Source organism: Penicillium digitatum, chromosome 1 (assembly GCF_016767815.1).
Source record: "Penicillium digitatum chromosome 1, complete sequence".
Lineage (NCBI taxonomy): Eukaryota > Fungi > Ascomycota > Eurotiomycetes > Eurotiales > Aspergillaceae > Penicillium > Penicillium digitatum.
In genome coordinates this window covers 519,786-533,370 of record NC_089384.1, presented here as the reverse complement: position 1 = coordinate 533,370, position 13,585 = coordinate 519,786, and the positions used below count along the sequence as shown (strand labels likewise).

The 13,585-nt window shown below is 49.8% G+C and overlaps 6 protein-coding genes across 6 annotated transcripts; 3 read left to right on the top strand and 3 right to left on the bottom strand.

Annotated features, from left to right (window-relative positions):
• Window positions 1–244: 244 nt before the first annotated feature.
• Window positions 245–2,242, bottom strand: Pdw03_2496 (Nitrogen permease regulator Npr2, putative; the record flags this gene model as incomplete). The annotated part of the gene is made up of 5 exons (XM_014681752.1): window positions 245–354; window positions 514–1,453; window positions 1,514–1,650; window positions 1,704–2,132; window positions 2,200–2,242. 5 exons carry the CDS (start codon window positions 2,240–2,242, stop codon window positions 245–247), a joined length of 1,659 nt encoding a protein of 552 aa, XP_014537238.1.
• Window positions 2,243–3,602: 1,360 nt separating this feature from the next.
• On the bottom strand, window positions 3,603–4,496 carry Pdw03_2495 (NPR2-domain-containing protein; the record flags this gene model as incomplete). Its single annotated transcript, XM_014681751.1, has 1 exon — window positions 3,603–4,496. The coding sequence occupies one exon, from the start codon at window positions 4,494–4,496 to the stop codon at window positions 3,603–3,605; it is 894 nt and encodes a 297-aa protein (XP_014537237.1).
• A 782-nt stretch (window positions 4,497–5,278) lies between these two features.
• On the top strand, window positions 5,279–7,800 carry Pdw03_2494 (DNA repair protein, putative; the record flags this gene model as incomplete). The annotated part of the gene is made up of 8 exons (XM_014681750.2): window positions 5,279–5,306; window positions 5,354–5,371; window positions 5,422–5,555; window positions 5,606–5,704; window positions 5,757–5,910; window positions 5,962–6,230; window positions 6,277–6,837; window positions 6,889–7,800. 8 exons carry the CDS (start codon window positions 5,279–5,281, stop codon window positions 7,798–7,800), a joined length of 2,175 nt encoding a protein of 724 aa, XP_014537236.2.
• Window positions 7,801–8,746: 946 nt separating this feature from the next.
• Window positions 8,747–9,166, top strand: Pdw03_2493 (uncharacterized protein; the record flags this gene model as incomplete). Its single annotated transcript, XM_014681749.1, has 1 exon — window positions 8,747–9,166. One exon carries the CDS (start codon window positions 8,747–8,749, stop codon window positions 9,164–9,166), a length of 420 nt encoding a protein of 139 aa, XP_014537235.1.
• A 222-nt stretch (window positions 9,167–9,388) lies between these two features.
• On the top strand, window positions 9,389–10,252 carry Pdw03_2492 (uncharacterized protein; the record flags this gene model as incomplete). Its single annotated transcript, XM_014681748.2, has 2 exons — window positions 9,389–9,706; window positions 9,764–10,252. The coding sequence occupies 2 exons, from the start codon at window positions 9,389–9,391 to the stop codon at window positions 10,250–10,252; spliced, it is 807 nt and encodes a 268-aa protein (XP_014537234.2).
• A 196-nt stretch (window positions 10,253–10,448) lies between these two features.
• Pdw03_2491 (Urease) lies at window positions 10,449–13,260 on the bottom strand (the record flags this gene model as incomplete). The annotated part of the gene is made up of 5 exons (XM_014681747.1): window positions 10,449–12,446; window positions 12,542–12,919; window positions 13,022–13,048; window positions 13,103–13,189; window positions 13,240–13,260. 5 exons carry the CDS (start codon window positions 13,258–13,260, stop codon window positions 10,449–10,451), a joined length of 2,511 nt encoding a protein of 836 aa, XP_014537233.1.
• Window positions 13,261–13,585: the final 325 nt, after the last annotated feature.

Genomic DNA, 13,585 nt, shown 5'->3' with positions numbered 1-13,585 from the left:
TTGTTTTGATTTAATTCTCGCACGACACGATACGATTGCATGATGGACTGGCGTGGCGTTAGCGGATACCTTTTTTCTTTTTTTTCTCTCTGTTCAACCACATCGAATGTTGAACCCCGTGGCTATGTATATTGCAGTCCGCTTGAAGATACACACTGGATATTTTCCACATGTATCTAGCTAGGTAGATGTGACTATATCCGTGCATTCTTTTTTTTTTTTTTGAGCTTTGGGCTGTTATTATTTAAATAAACCAAATTCTCCAATCTTCAAATTTCCGGTCGTACCCGTAGTATCGCATATACACATTCAATCCCATCAACGCCAAAGAGATCCGAGGCAGGGTATCGATCACTTTTCGCAATCCGGAAAAAGCAAATGAAAACAAGAAGAAGCCTCCCAAAACTCATCTATGAATAATCATTACCTCCCAAGGATACCTCTTCAGTCTAGCTGTCAACTCCCTCTCACTCATCTCCAACTCCGTACAAATTTGATCAAAGCAATGCGTACCATCAAGATATTTGCCAAGAACCTCATCCCCAACAACCTCCTCCTCTTCTTCCCAAAACGCCGACGGCGCCCCTCCACTCCCATTCCCATTCCCACTCCGACTCCCACTAAAAACCGACACAGCCCGTTCACGACTAGACTCCCTCTTCGCAACCGCTGGGTTATTCGCATCTTCCGATACACTCGAGACTGCATAAGGCGTATTCGTCCCCGTAGTTGCACGCGGCGACAGCGCCGTCGGCGTGAACGACGATGCGCGCGGCGGGGGTGCAGGCTGGCTCGTTGCGCATGCGTATTTATGCACGCGATACAAGAAGCCCTTTATCACGCCGAAGGTGATAAAGCGACGGATGTCGATGTTGGCCAGGTAGCGGCTGTGCGCTGCGTACCATTGCTTGACGCTCTGGCCTTGTTTCAGGCTTGCGTAGAGCTCGACCAGTGCGACACCATCGACGACCGCGGGTTTGTGGAGTCCGTTTGTGGGTGTTGGGGAGGTGGAGGGGTGGGTTTCTTCGGTGCCGAGGAGGGGCCAGATTTCTTCGGCGTCGAAGCGGGATTCCTCGCGTACGAGGCTTGGTGTTGGGTCTGTGAGGGAGCTGGAGAGAACGGCTGTTCTGGTGCTGCTGTTTGTGCTGCCGTTGGCGCTTGGGGGTGGGATTAGGGTTGGGGGGAGAGGCGAGGAGGGGCCGGTTGGTGGGTGTGGTGCGAAGCGGAGGTTTACGTAGCGGGCACATTCTAGTTGCATTGCTTCGTCTAAGCCTATTGTTGCACTGAATTGTGCGGTTGGAGCGTAGATCGCGGAGAAGGAGAAGATGTCGAGGATAAATAGGCAGCCGTAGTAGAGGAGGTGTCGGAGGGCGCGGCAGGTGAGCGAGAAGTCTGTGTCGGCTAGGATGGAGATGATGCGGACGCTGTTGACACCATTGATATGTGGTACAATCTGGACGGGTTCAGCTGTTGTGTTTTTTTAGCCAGGGGGATGGTGTCGTCTTTCTCATACCCTTTGCATGGTCAAGTCCCAGTTCTCATCCATGAAGGCTTGGTATCGCAACGTGAAGAGCGGCACTTGCCAGGCCTTGACGGGCGGGGGAGAGGGATATATTGGGAATAGCTTGATGTTCAAGGTGTTGAGTTCGTCTGGGTAGAATAGTTAGCAGCGGACTTTATGTTTAACAGGCCCAGGAGCGTACCGATGGGTATCATGCACTCGCAGTAGTTGTTCAAGTCCTCCATCAACATCTCACAGAGACTATATACCTTCCCTTCCCCACTCTTCGAGAAATCGCGAGACAAGAAACCATTCTGCTCTTCGAGACCATGCATTAAGTCTGCTAGCTTCTGCGCCACGCTCTTATACGTGCTGAAGTCGTCCTCCTCGGCGAGGACGATGCAGAAGTTGAAGATGAATTCATTTCGGTCATACCGCACTGACTTCATGCAGATTGGGTAGCCCAGGATACGGTATCCATTGGTACAGACTTGCAAAAGGTTTCCACAGAGCTCCTGGCGGGGAATCACGAAGAAAGAGACATCGGAGAAGGTGAGAAAGGGTAGTTGTGAGGGTGCGGTGGGAGAGGGTACGATGGCTCCATCAGGGACTTGATGGACTACTTTGGGTCCTGTATTACCATCTTAAGTCAGCATCTGGGTAATTGAATGGTGATCATGGCATATAAAGGTCCGTACCCTCTATCGTGTCGAATTTACTATAGAAGATCGCCTTGATCATTGTGAAGATGCCGTCGGGTTGGGAGAAATGCGTGATAACAAAGCTTGGTATGAATGAACACAGCCTCTTGGCCAATTCCAATCAAACACAGAGTTGAAACGAGGTTCATCTTCATGGAGATCAGTTGCGGAGCGGAACTCGGAGCGGAGAGCTTATCACAATCATTATTTACTAAGCTATTCCTGATTAGGCTAGACTGTGTTTATCGTTTTTGTTTGATTGGCTGCGTCTGGTTGAAGCTGGGATCACGTGGCCCATGATGTCCTAGCTCCGTACCTTGTTGAACCCCCCAATCCACGCCCCCATTCAACTACAGCTTCCGGATAGACGTAGGTTGTGCGTCTTGCTCTTCCTTATGTGGAGGTATTTCTTCTGCTCACTTTTCAAACACGTATTCAGTTGGCAAGTATCTCTACTCTATGGAGAAGCGTGCCCGAGATGCATAGAAAAAAGGAAAGAAAATTTCCACCATCTGAATTTCAGCATTAATTCAACGTGAAAGTGAATACCAATACCGCAGAAGATGGAAGATGCAATACACCTCCACACAGTAGCGTTTGCAATGGTCCCTTCGAGGCATCTGGTTACATTCCGCTCTAGAAATTGTCCTTGGAAAGGCACGATCATTCATCATCCGTGACCGTGAATACAAGCCTTGTGATTGGGCTCCAAAAAGGTATCTTGCACCTTGTGGCGGGACATAGTGAGCATAGGAGTGCTGTGTACTGGTCGTGCATCGAACCTAACGAGATGTTGCTGAGTCCTTGCCATTGCCGATAGACAGGGACAAATATCTGGTGGTTTACACTAACAGAGATGAGCGTGTAGTATGGGAGTTTCTTCGTATGGAACATGAACAATCTATGTGATGTCACTCTATTTTTTTATAAAAATTTCAAACACTAGCTTTTCAAACCATGTTTCATATGAAGAAAGTACCTATACATTGGATGATCACAAATGATAGTTCATAGATATGTTTCTGGATGAGTTAAAATTAACTTTTGCCTTGTGCCGAAACCCTCCCGATTACCACGTTAAAGGTGAAGATCCTAGCAAAGCAAACAATGAAGAAGCTAACGCGTCAAACAATGAAGCAGGGTGAGGAACAGGAACACGAGGGTATTAAAGAAAATGAGACATCAGACAATGAAATCTATGCGTAAGCAAGAGACTCTTCTGAACGAAGCGTAAATAGAGTAATGGATATAGAAGAAGAAAAGCAAAGGGAACCCCAAGAAGAAGGAGCCAGTCCACTTCAGGCAATGCGAGAGAGGTAAGATGCGCCTTAAAAAATGCAAACACGAATCATAGCGGGCGACCCTGTTCAAAGGATCTGATCGAGTCAAATAGGATGCAGTTATTGAGCCGTGCCGGAGGCTGGATTGGATGTCGAAGGACGAGCAGTATTGGTTGCGAGAAGGCTGTCTGGCACCGTGAAAAAGGTCGTCCTTGTCATCACACGGGCTGCACCGCGACCGCGTGGGAGTTGGACATTGTCAGCGACAAGAGTCAAGGGCTGGTCCGCCCGAATGGCATGCACCATTTCGCCGAAACTGCCACGCTCTCCAGCCTCCTTCAGCCATTGTTCCCAGTCTTCGTCTAGCGGCACATCGGTACCTTGGTCGCGAGCGGCCATCGCAGCAATGATACGGTTGTTGAGGGCTACGCCACAACTTTCCATCTCCTCGTCGCTGAGTTCGTCGATTTCGTGCTCCTCCTCGGCGGACCGGTAACTGGAGGCACGGGAATCAACGGCACGGACCGTATCATTGCTCCGTGTCTCGATGATCTGGTTATCTTCCTCTTCTGTCCCGCAGAAGTCGCCATCGTTGAAGTGGATCTCGATCGAAGGCACGGGTTGCGGGGATGCCGGTCGGACGGAGTGGGCTGTGGTGTCCCGCACGATAATTCCTTCTTCTGCCTCGTACCGCTGACGCGCGGACTTGGTTCCTTCCCACCGACAGAGATTGGAGATCTCCTCCTCTGTCAGACCGAGTTGGTCAAATGTGCGGAACAGTTTTCGGTGCCATGGGAAGCGACTCAGTCGCATGCGATGTGGTCCATACGAGTAGTCCAACCCCGGGTATTGTGCTTCGATGCAATCTAATGAACCGTAGAAAATGGACGTTTCGATACGTACTTCTGGGACGAGGTTTCGGGAAATGTGAGCACCAAACGAGCCTGGGTCGTTTGGGCGAGGTCGTGGAAACGTGGCGTTGTACACGATCTGGCCCACGGATGGTTTACGCATGATGAGGTTCGGATATGGAAGGGATTAGGAGGTTAAACAAGCAGATTAAGAAGAGAAGGTCGTCCCAGACACCTTGGAATGTGGATGATTCAGGATCTCCAGCCCTGGAAGGTCCCCCCCCTTGCCCTTTGTCAAATTCCCGGACCTTTGGACGGGTTGAATGTTTTGAACGCCTGAGCTGCTGACAGTGGGACGCTGGAGGGCAAATTCTTGAGAAGATAGAAATGCTTCCAAGGTTCTCCTGGATTTCCCTTGATCCAGGTCAAGATATAGGTCAAGATGACAAGGAAAATCCCGATCAGGTGAGCTGACGTTTCAGCTCTTGGACCCTTGAGGAATTGACGGTCTCACAGGCGTTCCATTAGTTTAGTGAAAAAAGAAAAAAAAAGAAAAAGATAGATAGAACCCAAAATCAAAGAGAATACGGAGTAGATTGGGAAGAAACAGGGCTTATACGATTTTCTAACTAGTCCCAAGTGTGCGTTGGCGTGGCCACGATGCATGGCCAACTGTTAAGACGATTCTTGGACTCAAGTGGACTCAGGTGGACATGGCATATTTACGGAGTAACTGTGGTTATTATGATTTATCGAATCATAATCCACTCATAAAGCTCTAAGTTATAAAAAGATTCGATAGATTCTGACCTGTTTTATTGCTCTTTTGGGGGATTATCCTCACATCACGTGCAATGAACGTCCTTCAGTCCAGCACATCTTCTTCACCTGGGCAACCTTGAAAATGCAGATCTGATCTCAGCTTCCAGGTTTCTAAATTTGGCCATGTCGACCTTCGATGGCATCGTAGAAGGTGAGACCAACACTTCCCACGTCACTTCTATACTGATCATCCGACAGAGTTCCCCGACATTCGCAGTGAGTCTCGCCTGTGAGATCAGCCAAATTTACGACTAAAAAAAAAGCAGTTGACTACTTTCGGACATGCCCAGAGCGGCCGGCGCCACTAGCTTGTTTTCTCAGCCATGTGCATAGCGATCATTTACAGGGTCTCGAGTCCTTTCGGACACCATTCATTTACTGCTCGCCGGCTACCCGAGAAGTTGGTTCTTGTTCATTCTATTGAATTGCATTCAAACTGATCAGATGCAGCTACTACTCCGGATTGAGAAGTATCCCCATCGGATGAACTTTACTAAAGGCATCTTGGAGTCACGCAGACTCCACTACAAGCATCTTGCAAAGCTTCTGGTTAGTATCGTATTCTAGACTTCAACTGGAGTTAACAGCTCAACGGCCACAGCGCCCAATTCCACTAAATACCCCCACAAAAATTGAACTCACACCCCGACGTTGTATCAAGGTGACATTATTTGATGCCAATCACTGCACCGGGGCTGTCATGTTTTTAATTGAAGGGGATGGGAAGGCGATCATCTACACAGGTGATATACGAGGTGAGTCGACGATATCCCGTCTTGGTTGAATTGCTGGCTGATCATTTTCAGCCGAAACATGGTGGGTGAGCAGCTTAGTTCGTCACCCGGTCTTGATACCGTATACTCTAGGTCCAAAGCGACTGGATAAGTTGTATCTGGACTCTACCTTTGCAAGCAAGACAAATCCATTCCGCGAGTTCCCTTCCAAAGCCGAGGGACTGTCTGAGCTGCTGCAGAAAGTCCAAGCGTATCCCGACGATACAGTTTTCTACCTCCGTGCGTGGACGTTCGGCTACGAGGATGTCTGGATAGCGCTCTCGGCTGCGCTGAACACAAAGGTGATGAATATCATGCTCAAAGATCACACTGGCTAATAAAGCGTAGATCCATGTGGATCGTTACCAGATGGGACTTTATCGGTCTCTGATCCAGATTCCAGGTAATAGAGGGGTTAATGAAGCTCCTGCTATTTGTGGATTTGAGCTTGGAAACAAAGCTGTAACAGGCTGCTTGAGTAACAACGAGTTAAGTCGAATCCACAGTTGTGAGCCTGGAATCTCGTGCCCGGTAGCTCGTAGCACTAATACGGTCTACATTGTGCCTATTGTGAATCGCACAACCAGTGGTGCAGAAATCCCCGAGGTCGGTGCGGGCGGTGGTGTTGGGGATCTGTACCTAACACATGAACTCGAGCTGCCCGATGAGTCTGCACTAGCTGAGTTGGAGAAGCTGTGTCTCGAACACATCCGGGACAAAGAAGCCCTTTCTCAAATGCGAAAAGCCCTTCTGGGTGCGTTCCGGTCAAGAAAGAAAGCACTCTCACTTGATACCTACGGTGTAAAGGAGGAGGGTGAAATTTCTTTGAAAAATCTGGTCACCGCTCTAAGCCATGGTCCATCTGTTACCTCCAGCCGGTCGTCTCAGCCAGATCTGCCTAACACAATAGTAAGTGGCACTTCTGTTTTCTTTCGACTATCCCCTCTCATCGCATTACAGCGATTCCCGTATTCACGACACTCTTCCTACTCTGAACTATGTGAGCTCGTATCTGCCTTCCGGCCCAAGGACGTTCATCCATGCACCGTGGACCCAACTACCTGGAGCGAAGATGTCTCCATCAAGCGTTTGTTTGGCCACCTCTGTTCAGGAACAAAATTTTCACACGACATTCATATGCAGCAGACCGTAGTTAATGATGTTGACGACGAAGGAGATTTGCGCACCAGAAAAAGGACCCGATACGACATCGACCTCTCCACACAGTTCACACAAGAAACTAATAGTAGCACTGAGGATTTGAGCCTTGATACCGGCCAGCATCAGGATCAGAAGCAGGACTATCTACAACGTTCGAGTCAATCCGGAGAGGCAGCCAGAGTAAAGCGCAACGAAATCCGTCAAGCACACCGCTATCTCCAAGAACATGCAGAGCCTAGGCTCTTTCATGTCAATCCTCTCCCGTCTACGTGGCCGACAGAAAAAGAAGACAGGTTTGATCCGGCCAGTGATGAGGGAAGTGAAGAAGACGATGTGCTTAGACCTGACCAGCCGAGTTTAGAACCTTCAACTACAGATCTCCGACTCAGGTCTGAACCAAGCACGTCTACAAGAATCATTGATCTAACTGGCGATGGTACTCCATCTCCTCGTCCAGTCACACAACAAACAGACAGTCAACATTCAGACATACTTTCTCTCTCCATCTCGGAGTCTGCATTTGACTCTCCAGAGCAGAATTCCGTTGAAAATGGGCGACCGGACCCAGTGCGGAGAGAAGAAACCCTGAATCGCTCACGTCGTGCGCGTGTTGCTGCTTACCTAGCGGCGCGAGAAGGCACTTTCTCTGCATGGACGGATGTGTCGCTTGTTTCGGCGGATAATCACGGCGAGGAGGAGATCGAACTATAGGCTTGATCTTTGTCTCAAATTGGTAGGCGGATGAATCTGTTTTTCTTCATTCTGTATCTTCGTCGATTTTCCTTATATGACACCCCGCAAGAATAGTAGGCGGCTTGTGCAGCCTTGTAATGTTTTTTTTTTTAGTTGATCTTTTCAGCCGGTCTTTGAACGGTTTTTTCTAACGCATGTGGATAACTTGTGCAAGAGACTTTTACATGAATCTCATCTCATTCTACAATCCTTTAATCATCTTGTCATCTAGTATCTCGTCTATCAAACTATGTCTGGACACTTGAAAGCTGGGCCCATGGTGGGTTTTTGTTCCCTTTATAGGGATGGATCACTGTCTCAAAGAAAAACGTTCCAAAAGAACCAATTCATACTACTTTACTTACCATAAATCAGCCCCGCAGGCTCATACAAACAACAAAGTTGGTCTGGGAGTTCTGGTTGGCTGAGTGGCCGAAACCAGACTCCATGGTCGAGACAAGCCCTAAAGACTTGGCGAGCAACCTGATGGACATTGTCGCTCCCTTTTTTTCTAGTTTATAGAGAATAAATAACTAAACAATGGCCTTGAGAGGCTAAAGTTATAACAAAGCCTTGGTTAATATCCCCTGGAGCCACCTATGCTTTGCATACTAACTTCTTTCCACCTGCTGATATCAAGAACAAAGAGAACAAAGGTTCCCAACAAGTCATCTTTCTTTCATTCCTATCGTCTGAACACTTTGCCTCCAGTCAACTCAGCAATAATGCAAATGCATTAAATAGGCCCGTTTCCTTGACCATTTCACGGCATCATCCGATTCGCAGGTTCTCAAACTGCATCAGTGCAACCAGCTTACTCTACTCTACTTTCAGCATCAGTTACTCCACTAATCCCAGCCAAGTAAGTGATACATCCCATTCATCTACTCATCTCTCCTATTATAGCACTAGCTCTCCCATCACGATGCCTGAATCCGTCGCTAGTAGACTCTTGCGCGGTACTCGAGCTATCTTCAAGTACCGCAAGGAGCGCGGTATCCTCGTGAAAAATATCCGCTCCTACATTGCCACATTGCGCCAGATGCCCGAGGGCAACTACCTCATTGAGATCACCCTCGACATCCAGTCCCTGAAGATTCAGGCCGACAAGGTGAAATGGGCTTCCCAGGCTCTAGTTATCGACGCCGCCAACATGGCCTATGTCACCTCCCAGGGTATCGAGCACTTCGCCCGTACCATCCCCCAGATCTGCGACGAGGTCGGCCGTGATACTCGCCGGATGGCCCAGATCCTCTATGACCATACCCACAAGCCCGTGGTCAACACCGAGCACCTAATCGCACTTGACCTCGAGCATGCACTAGCTGACCTGGGATACATCTAGATCTTTTATTTTTCTACCAATTGATTCGTAGGCTCATTCTAGCATCAGCATCAGCACCAGCACCAGCACCAGCGTTCGCTGTATCTTATTTCCAGTATCCAGGTACGTTCCAATACATTCGCGTTAACATTTCCATCTCCATCTAGATCTATATCAGCACCCTTTAACCCCCCAACCCACAATCCCTCATTCACTTGGTTCCCTTCACGTGTCATTGCACATATGAACCAATCTGCCGTCACCAGCTTCCGCAAAGCCCGCGACGACCTCGTCGCCCTGCTCGAGCAGCAATCAACCTTCCTACGCCACGACATCAACAGCCGCGCCTATGTAATCCCAAACCTCCGCCTGCAGCTAATCCAACACCTCGACATCGTCGCCTCTCTCTCGAGGAAGATGGCCGTCGACAGCCGCCACCACCCCTACGTTCTAGTCCACCAGACCGGCTTCTACGATACCGTCGTGCCTATGCACTGCGCCGCGCTAAAGGGCCAGTGTGCTCATCTTGCGGATCGACTGCGCGATAACCTTTGCACTGATGTTCCTGTTGCTGTGGCGCGGTTAATTGATCAGATTGTGGCTAACTTATGCTTTTAGATAGGACTGGAATCGCATTGTCATTGGCATATTACTACTCCTGGTGTGTTTGTCGTATATCGCTGTACCGGGGTTCCATTTTCGACACCCTTTCCTCCGGCCTTGTGTACTATGCCTCCCCGGCCTGGCTCTGTATCGACGTTTCAACGCGAGCGTGCGGCTGTCATCTTCGCTTTGGAGATGCAGGCGAGGATTCTAAGCGCGAATCCTCACGCTGGTGAGGATGTTGCTGAGAATCTGCATGAGCTTGTTGGTAGTGTTCATCGCCTGAGGGATGTCTCTATGTTTATGGCTCGTGATGCTCGTTGCAATGCGTATGTGCTGGTGAAACCGTACGGGTTTGATAGCTACAATGTGCCGCGTATTTGCAATGGTCTTGCTGCGTCTTTGTTACACTGGGCAGATATTCTAGTCAAAACTGATGGGAGGAGGACGGATCGGATTGTTCTCGATTCTATCAAGGGGATGTTGAATTCTCTAGAATTTTGAGGAGAGAAAAAAACGAAAAAAAAAGAAAGGTTGCTGATTGAGCTAAATGTGCATCGGAGAGAAGTAGTAGGGAAAAGATCTAAGATTCCCATGTCATGTTAAAACAATCAACTAAAAAAAGCAAGGTATAAAGTGACTGTAAAGACCAAAATGAAAAGCCTAGGGCACGCAAGACAGAAAAAAAGCCATCAAACACTCAGAAGACATAATACGCCTGCGTCAAAGGCAGTTCCGAGGCCGGCTCCGCATCACAAAGCATCCCATCCGCCTCAACGGTATAACTCTCCGGATCAACCTTCATCTTCGGCATAGCATCGTTAAATTTCATATCCTTCTTCCCAACCGAGCGACATTTCCTCACAGCCTCGATGCGCTTCTTCAATCCGTACGTCTGCACAATCCCCGCATCAATAGAAGCCTGTGACACAAACATTATAGACATAGCCGGAACCCGCGCAGCAAACATCGGCCGCGTAATAATCGGCTCAACAGTCGGGATTGATGCATTCGGATCTCCAACCTCCGCGGTAACAATCATCCCACTCTTCAGAACGGATACGGGTTTCGTGCCGAATGCCGCTGCATTCCACAATACCAGGTCGGCGACCTTGCCGACCTCCACAGACCCGATGACATGCGACATTCCCTGCGCGAGAGCGGGGTTGATCGTGTACTTGCTGATGTATCGCTTGACGCGGAAATTGTCCGCGCCACTGTCGGCGTCGATGCCGAGAGGTCCGCGCTGTGTCTTGTTCTTGTGCGCTGTGTGCCAGGTGCGAAGGATTACTTCACCGCAGCGACCCATTGCTTGCGAGTCCGAGGACATCATGCTGATGGCACCGAGGTCATGGAGGACGTCTTCGGCGGCGATGGTTTCGGCGCGGATGCGGCTTTCCGCGAAGGCTACATCCTCGGGAATATTCTTTGACAGGTGATGGCAGACCATTAGCATGTCGAGGTGTTCGTCGAGGGTGTTAAGGGTGAAGGGCCGGGTTGGGTTTGTGCTACTGGGAAGGACGTTGGGGTGTTCAACGACGGAGATGATGTCGGGGGCGTGGCCACCGCCTGCGCCTTCGGTGTGATAGGTGTGGATTGTGCGGCCTTTGAAGGCCCCGATGCTCTGCTCGACGAAGCCGGATTCATTCAGTGTGTCTGTGTGGATCATGCACTGCACGTCGTATTCGTCGCAGACTTCGAGACAGTTGTCGATAGCTGCTGGAGTGGAGCCCCAGTCTTCGTGAAGCTTAAGACCTGCTGCACCTGCTAGGATCTGCTCTCTGAGACTCTTCTTTCCGCAGTCGTTGCCCTTGCCCGTGATGCCTATGTTGATCGGTAGACTGTCGCATGCTTGCATCATCTGGCGCAAAAAGTTCGGCGACGGTGTACATGTCGTCGCGTTTGATCCAGTGGTGGGGCCAGTGCCGCCGCCGAGGAAAGTGGTGATTCCCGAGGCCAAAGCTTCTTCCACCTGTTGCGGGCAGATCAAGTGAATGTGCGTGTCGATACCACCAGCGGTAACAATCTTGTTCTCTCCAGCAATGACATCCGTAGATGAGCCCACCACCAGAGCAGGATGCACGCCGTCCATGACATCCGGGTTTCCAGCCTTGCCAATACCAGCAATAAGCCCATCCTTGATACCAATATCAGCCTTGTAGATACCAGTCCAATCGATAATCAACGCATTCGTGATAACAGTATCAACACACTCGGTGTGAGACCGATCAGACGCCTGTCCCATCCCCTCGCGCAGCGTCTTCCCTCCACCAAAAGCACACTCGTCGCCATAATTCGTCATATCCTTCTCAACCTGAATCCACAAATCCGTTAACCCAAGCCGCACCAAATCCCCCGTGGTAGGACCGAACATGCGCGAGTACGCCTCGCGCTCCATCGAGAACCCAGAAACAAGCGCACTATCCGCCTGCGGCTCCGGCACATGCGCAAACCCAGCTGCCTGCAGCTGAGACATGATCTCGTCAGCACGACTCATATCTACCGGCCCATTCGCCAACCAATTTCCACCGCGGATCACGCGATTTCCACCGATCTCGACAAGCGTGACCGTCTTCGTATCACCGGGCTCGAATCTGATCGATGTACCTGCGGGGATATCCAGTCGGAAACCGTACGACTGCAAGCGATCGAAGTGCAGCTGCGGGTTCGTCTCAATGAAATGATAATGCGATCCGACCTGGTCATCAAAACTGTAATTAGCATCCCTTGCTTCTGATCTGATTTTTTTTTTGTGGTCTTTTCCACTCTGGGTATTGAGTCCAATGTACACACCTGAATCGGCCGATCTCCTTTACTCATAACCTTGAGCCTAATCCGCCTCTTCCCGACATTCAACTCCACGCGCGCATTTTTAACAGGAATAACCGCGCCGGGCATTTTCTCAGGCAAGAAATCTTGCGGGTCCGGGTCTGGGAATGCCTCGGGCGCGGGGACGGGCAGGAAACTGCTATATAGGGCGCGCTCGAGATCGCCTTCGTCGCTACTGATCGGGTGGTGTACGGTTACCAAGTAGGTACCAGAGACGAAGGTTCCTTCGACTTGGAGCTCAACGAGGGTTGCTAGTACGGAGGGGAGGACGTGGCGGCGGCCGAGCATAGTTTTGCCGATGGACATTAGATCGGCGACGGAGTATTGGCCATCGCGGATCAACTACGAGGAGTTTGGGTATTAGTTTGCGCGTTGGATCATTTGGGTCTATGGTGTATGGTGTGTAACGATGTGATTATAGGGGATTTCGTGGGGTTAACGTACCTCGTGCAGCACGGAGGCTATCAGGGCCTGTTCGGGGAAGCGTTAGTGGTCGTGTCCTACGCCCCCAGGACATACACATACCACCGCTTCTGCATGGTTGAGCCGCACTCCTCGTGCTAAACGACGCTGTGCCAAGAAGCCCAGGTGGGCGACGGTAAGCTTGTCAAGCTACAGGGGTGTTAGTTGTGTGTCTCTCGGGGAGTAGATGTGCGACTTACCTCCTTCGGAACAAGCTGCATGGTTCATGTGGAACCTGAACCTGGCGTGCAGGATTATGAGTTTTGGAAGCAGTTTCAGAGTAAGTTTGGAAGCTCAGAGCAAATGAAGATGTAAAAGATACAAATCAAGGAGATCTAAAGAGAGTCAAAAAGGGGAGGAATATGGAGATGCGGTACATTTCAAATGTGCTCCTCTGATTAGATGATAAGTGCCCGTGGAGGCCGATTGGGTCGGGGAACGGAGTTAGGCGGCATTAGTCAAGGCTTTGATTGATACTGCACTGGTTGACTTTAACCTAGACTCTCTGGTTCAGCCTGTTGGTTTTGATTTAGTTCTAAATTATTA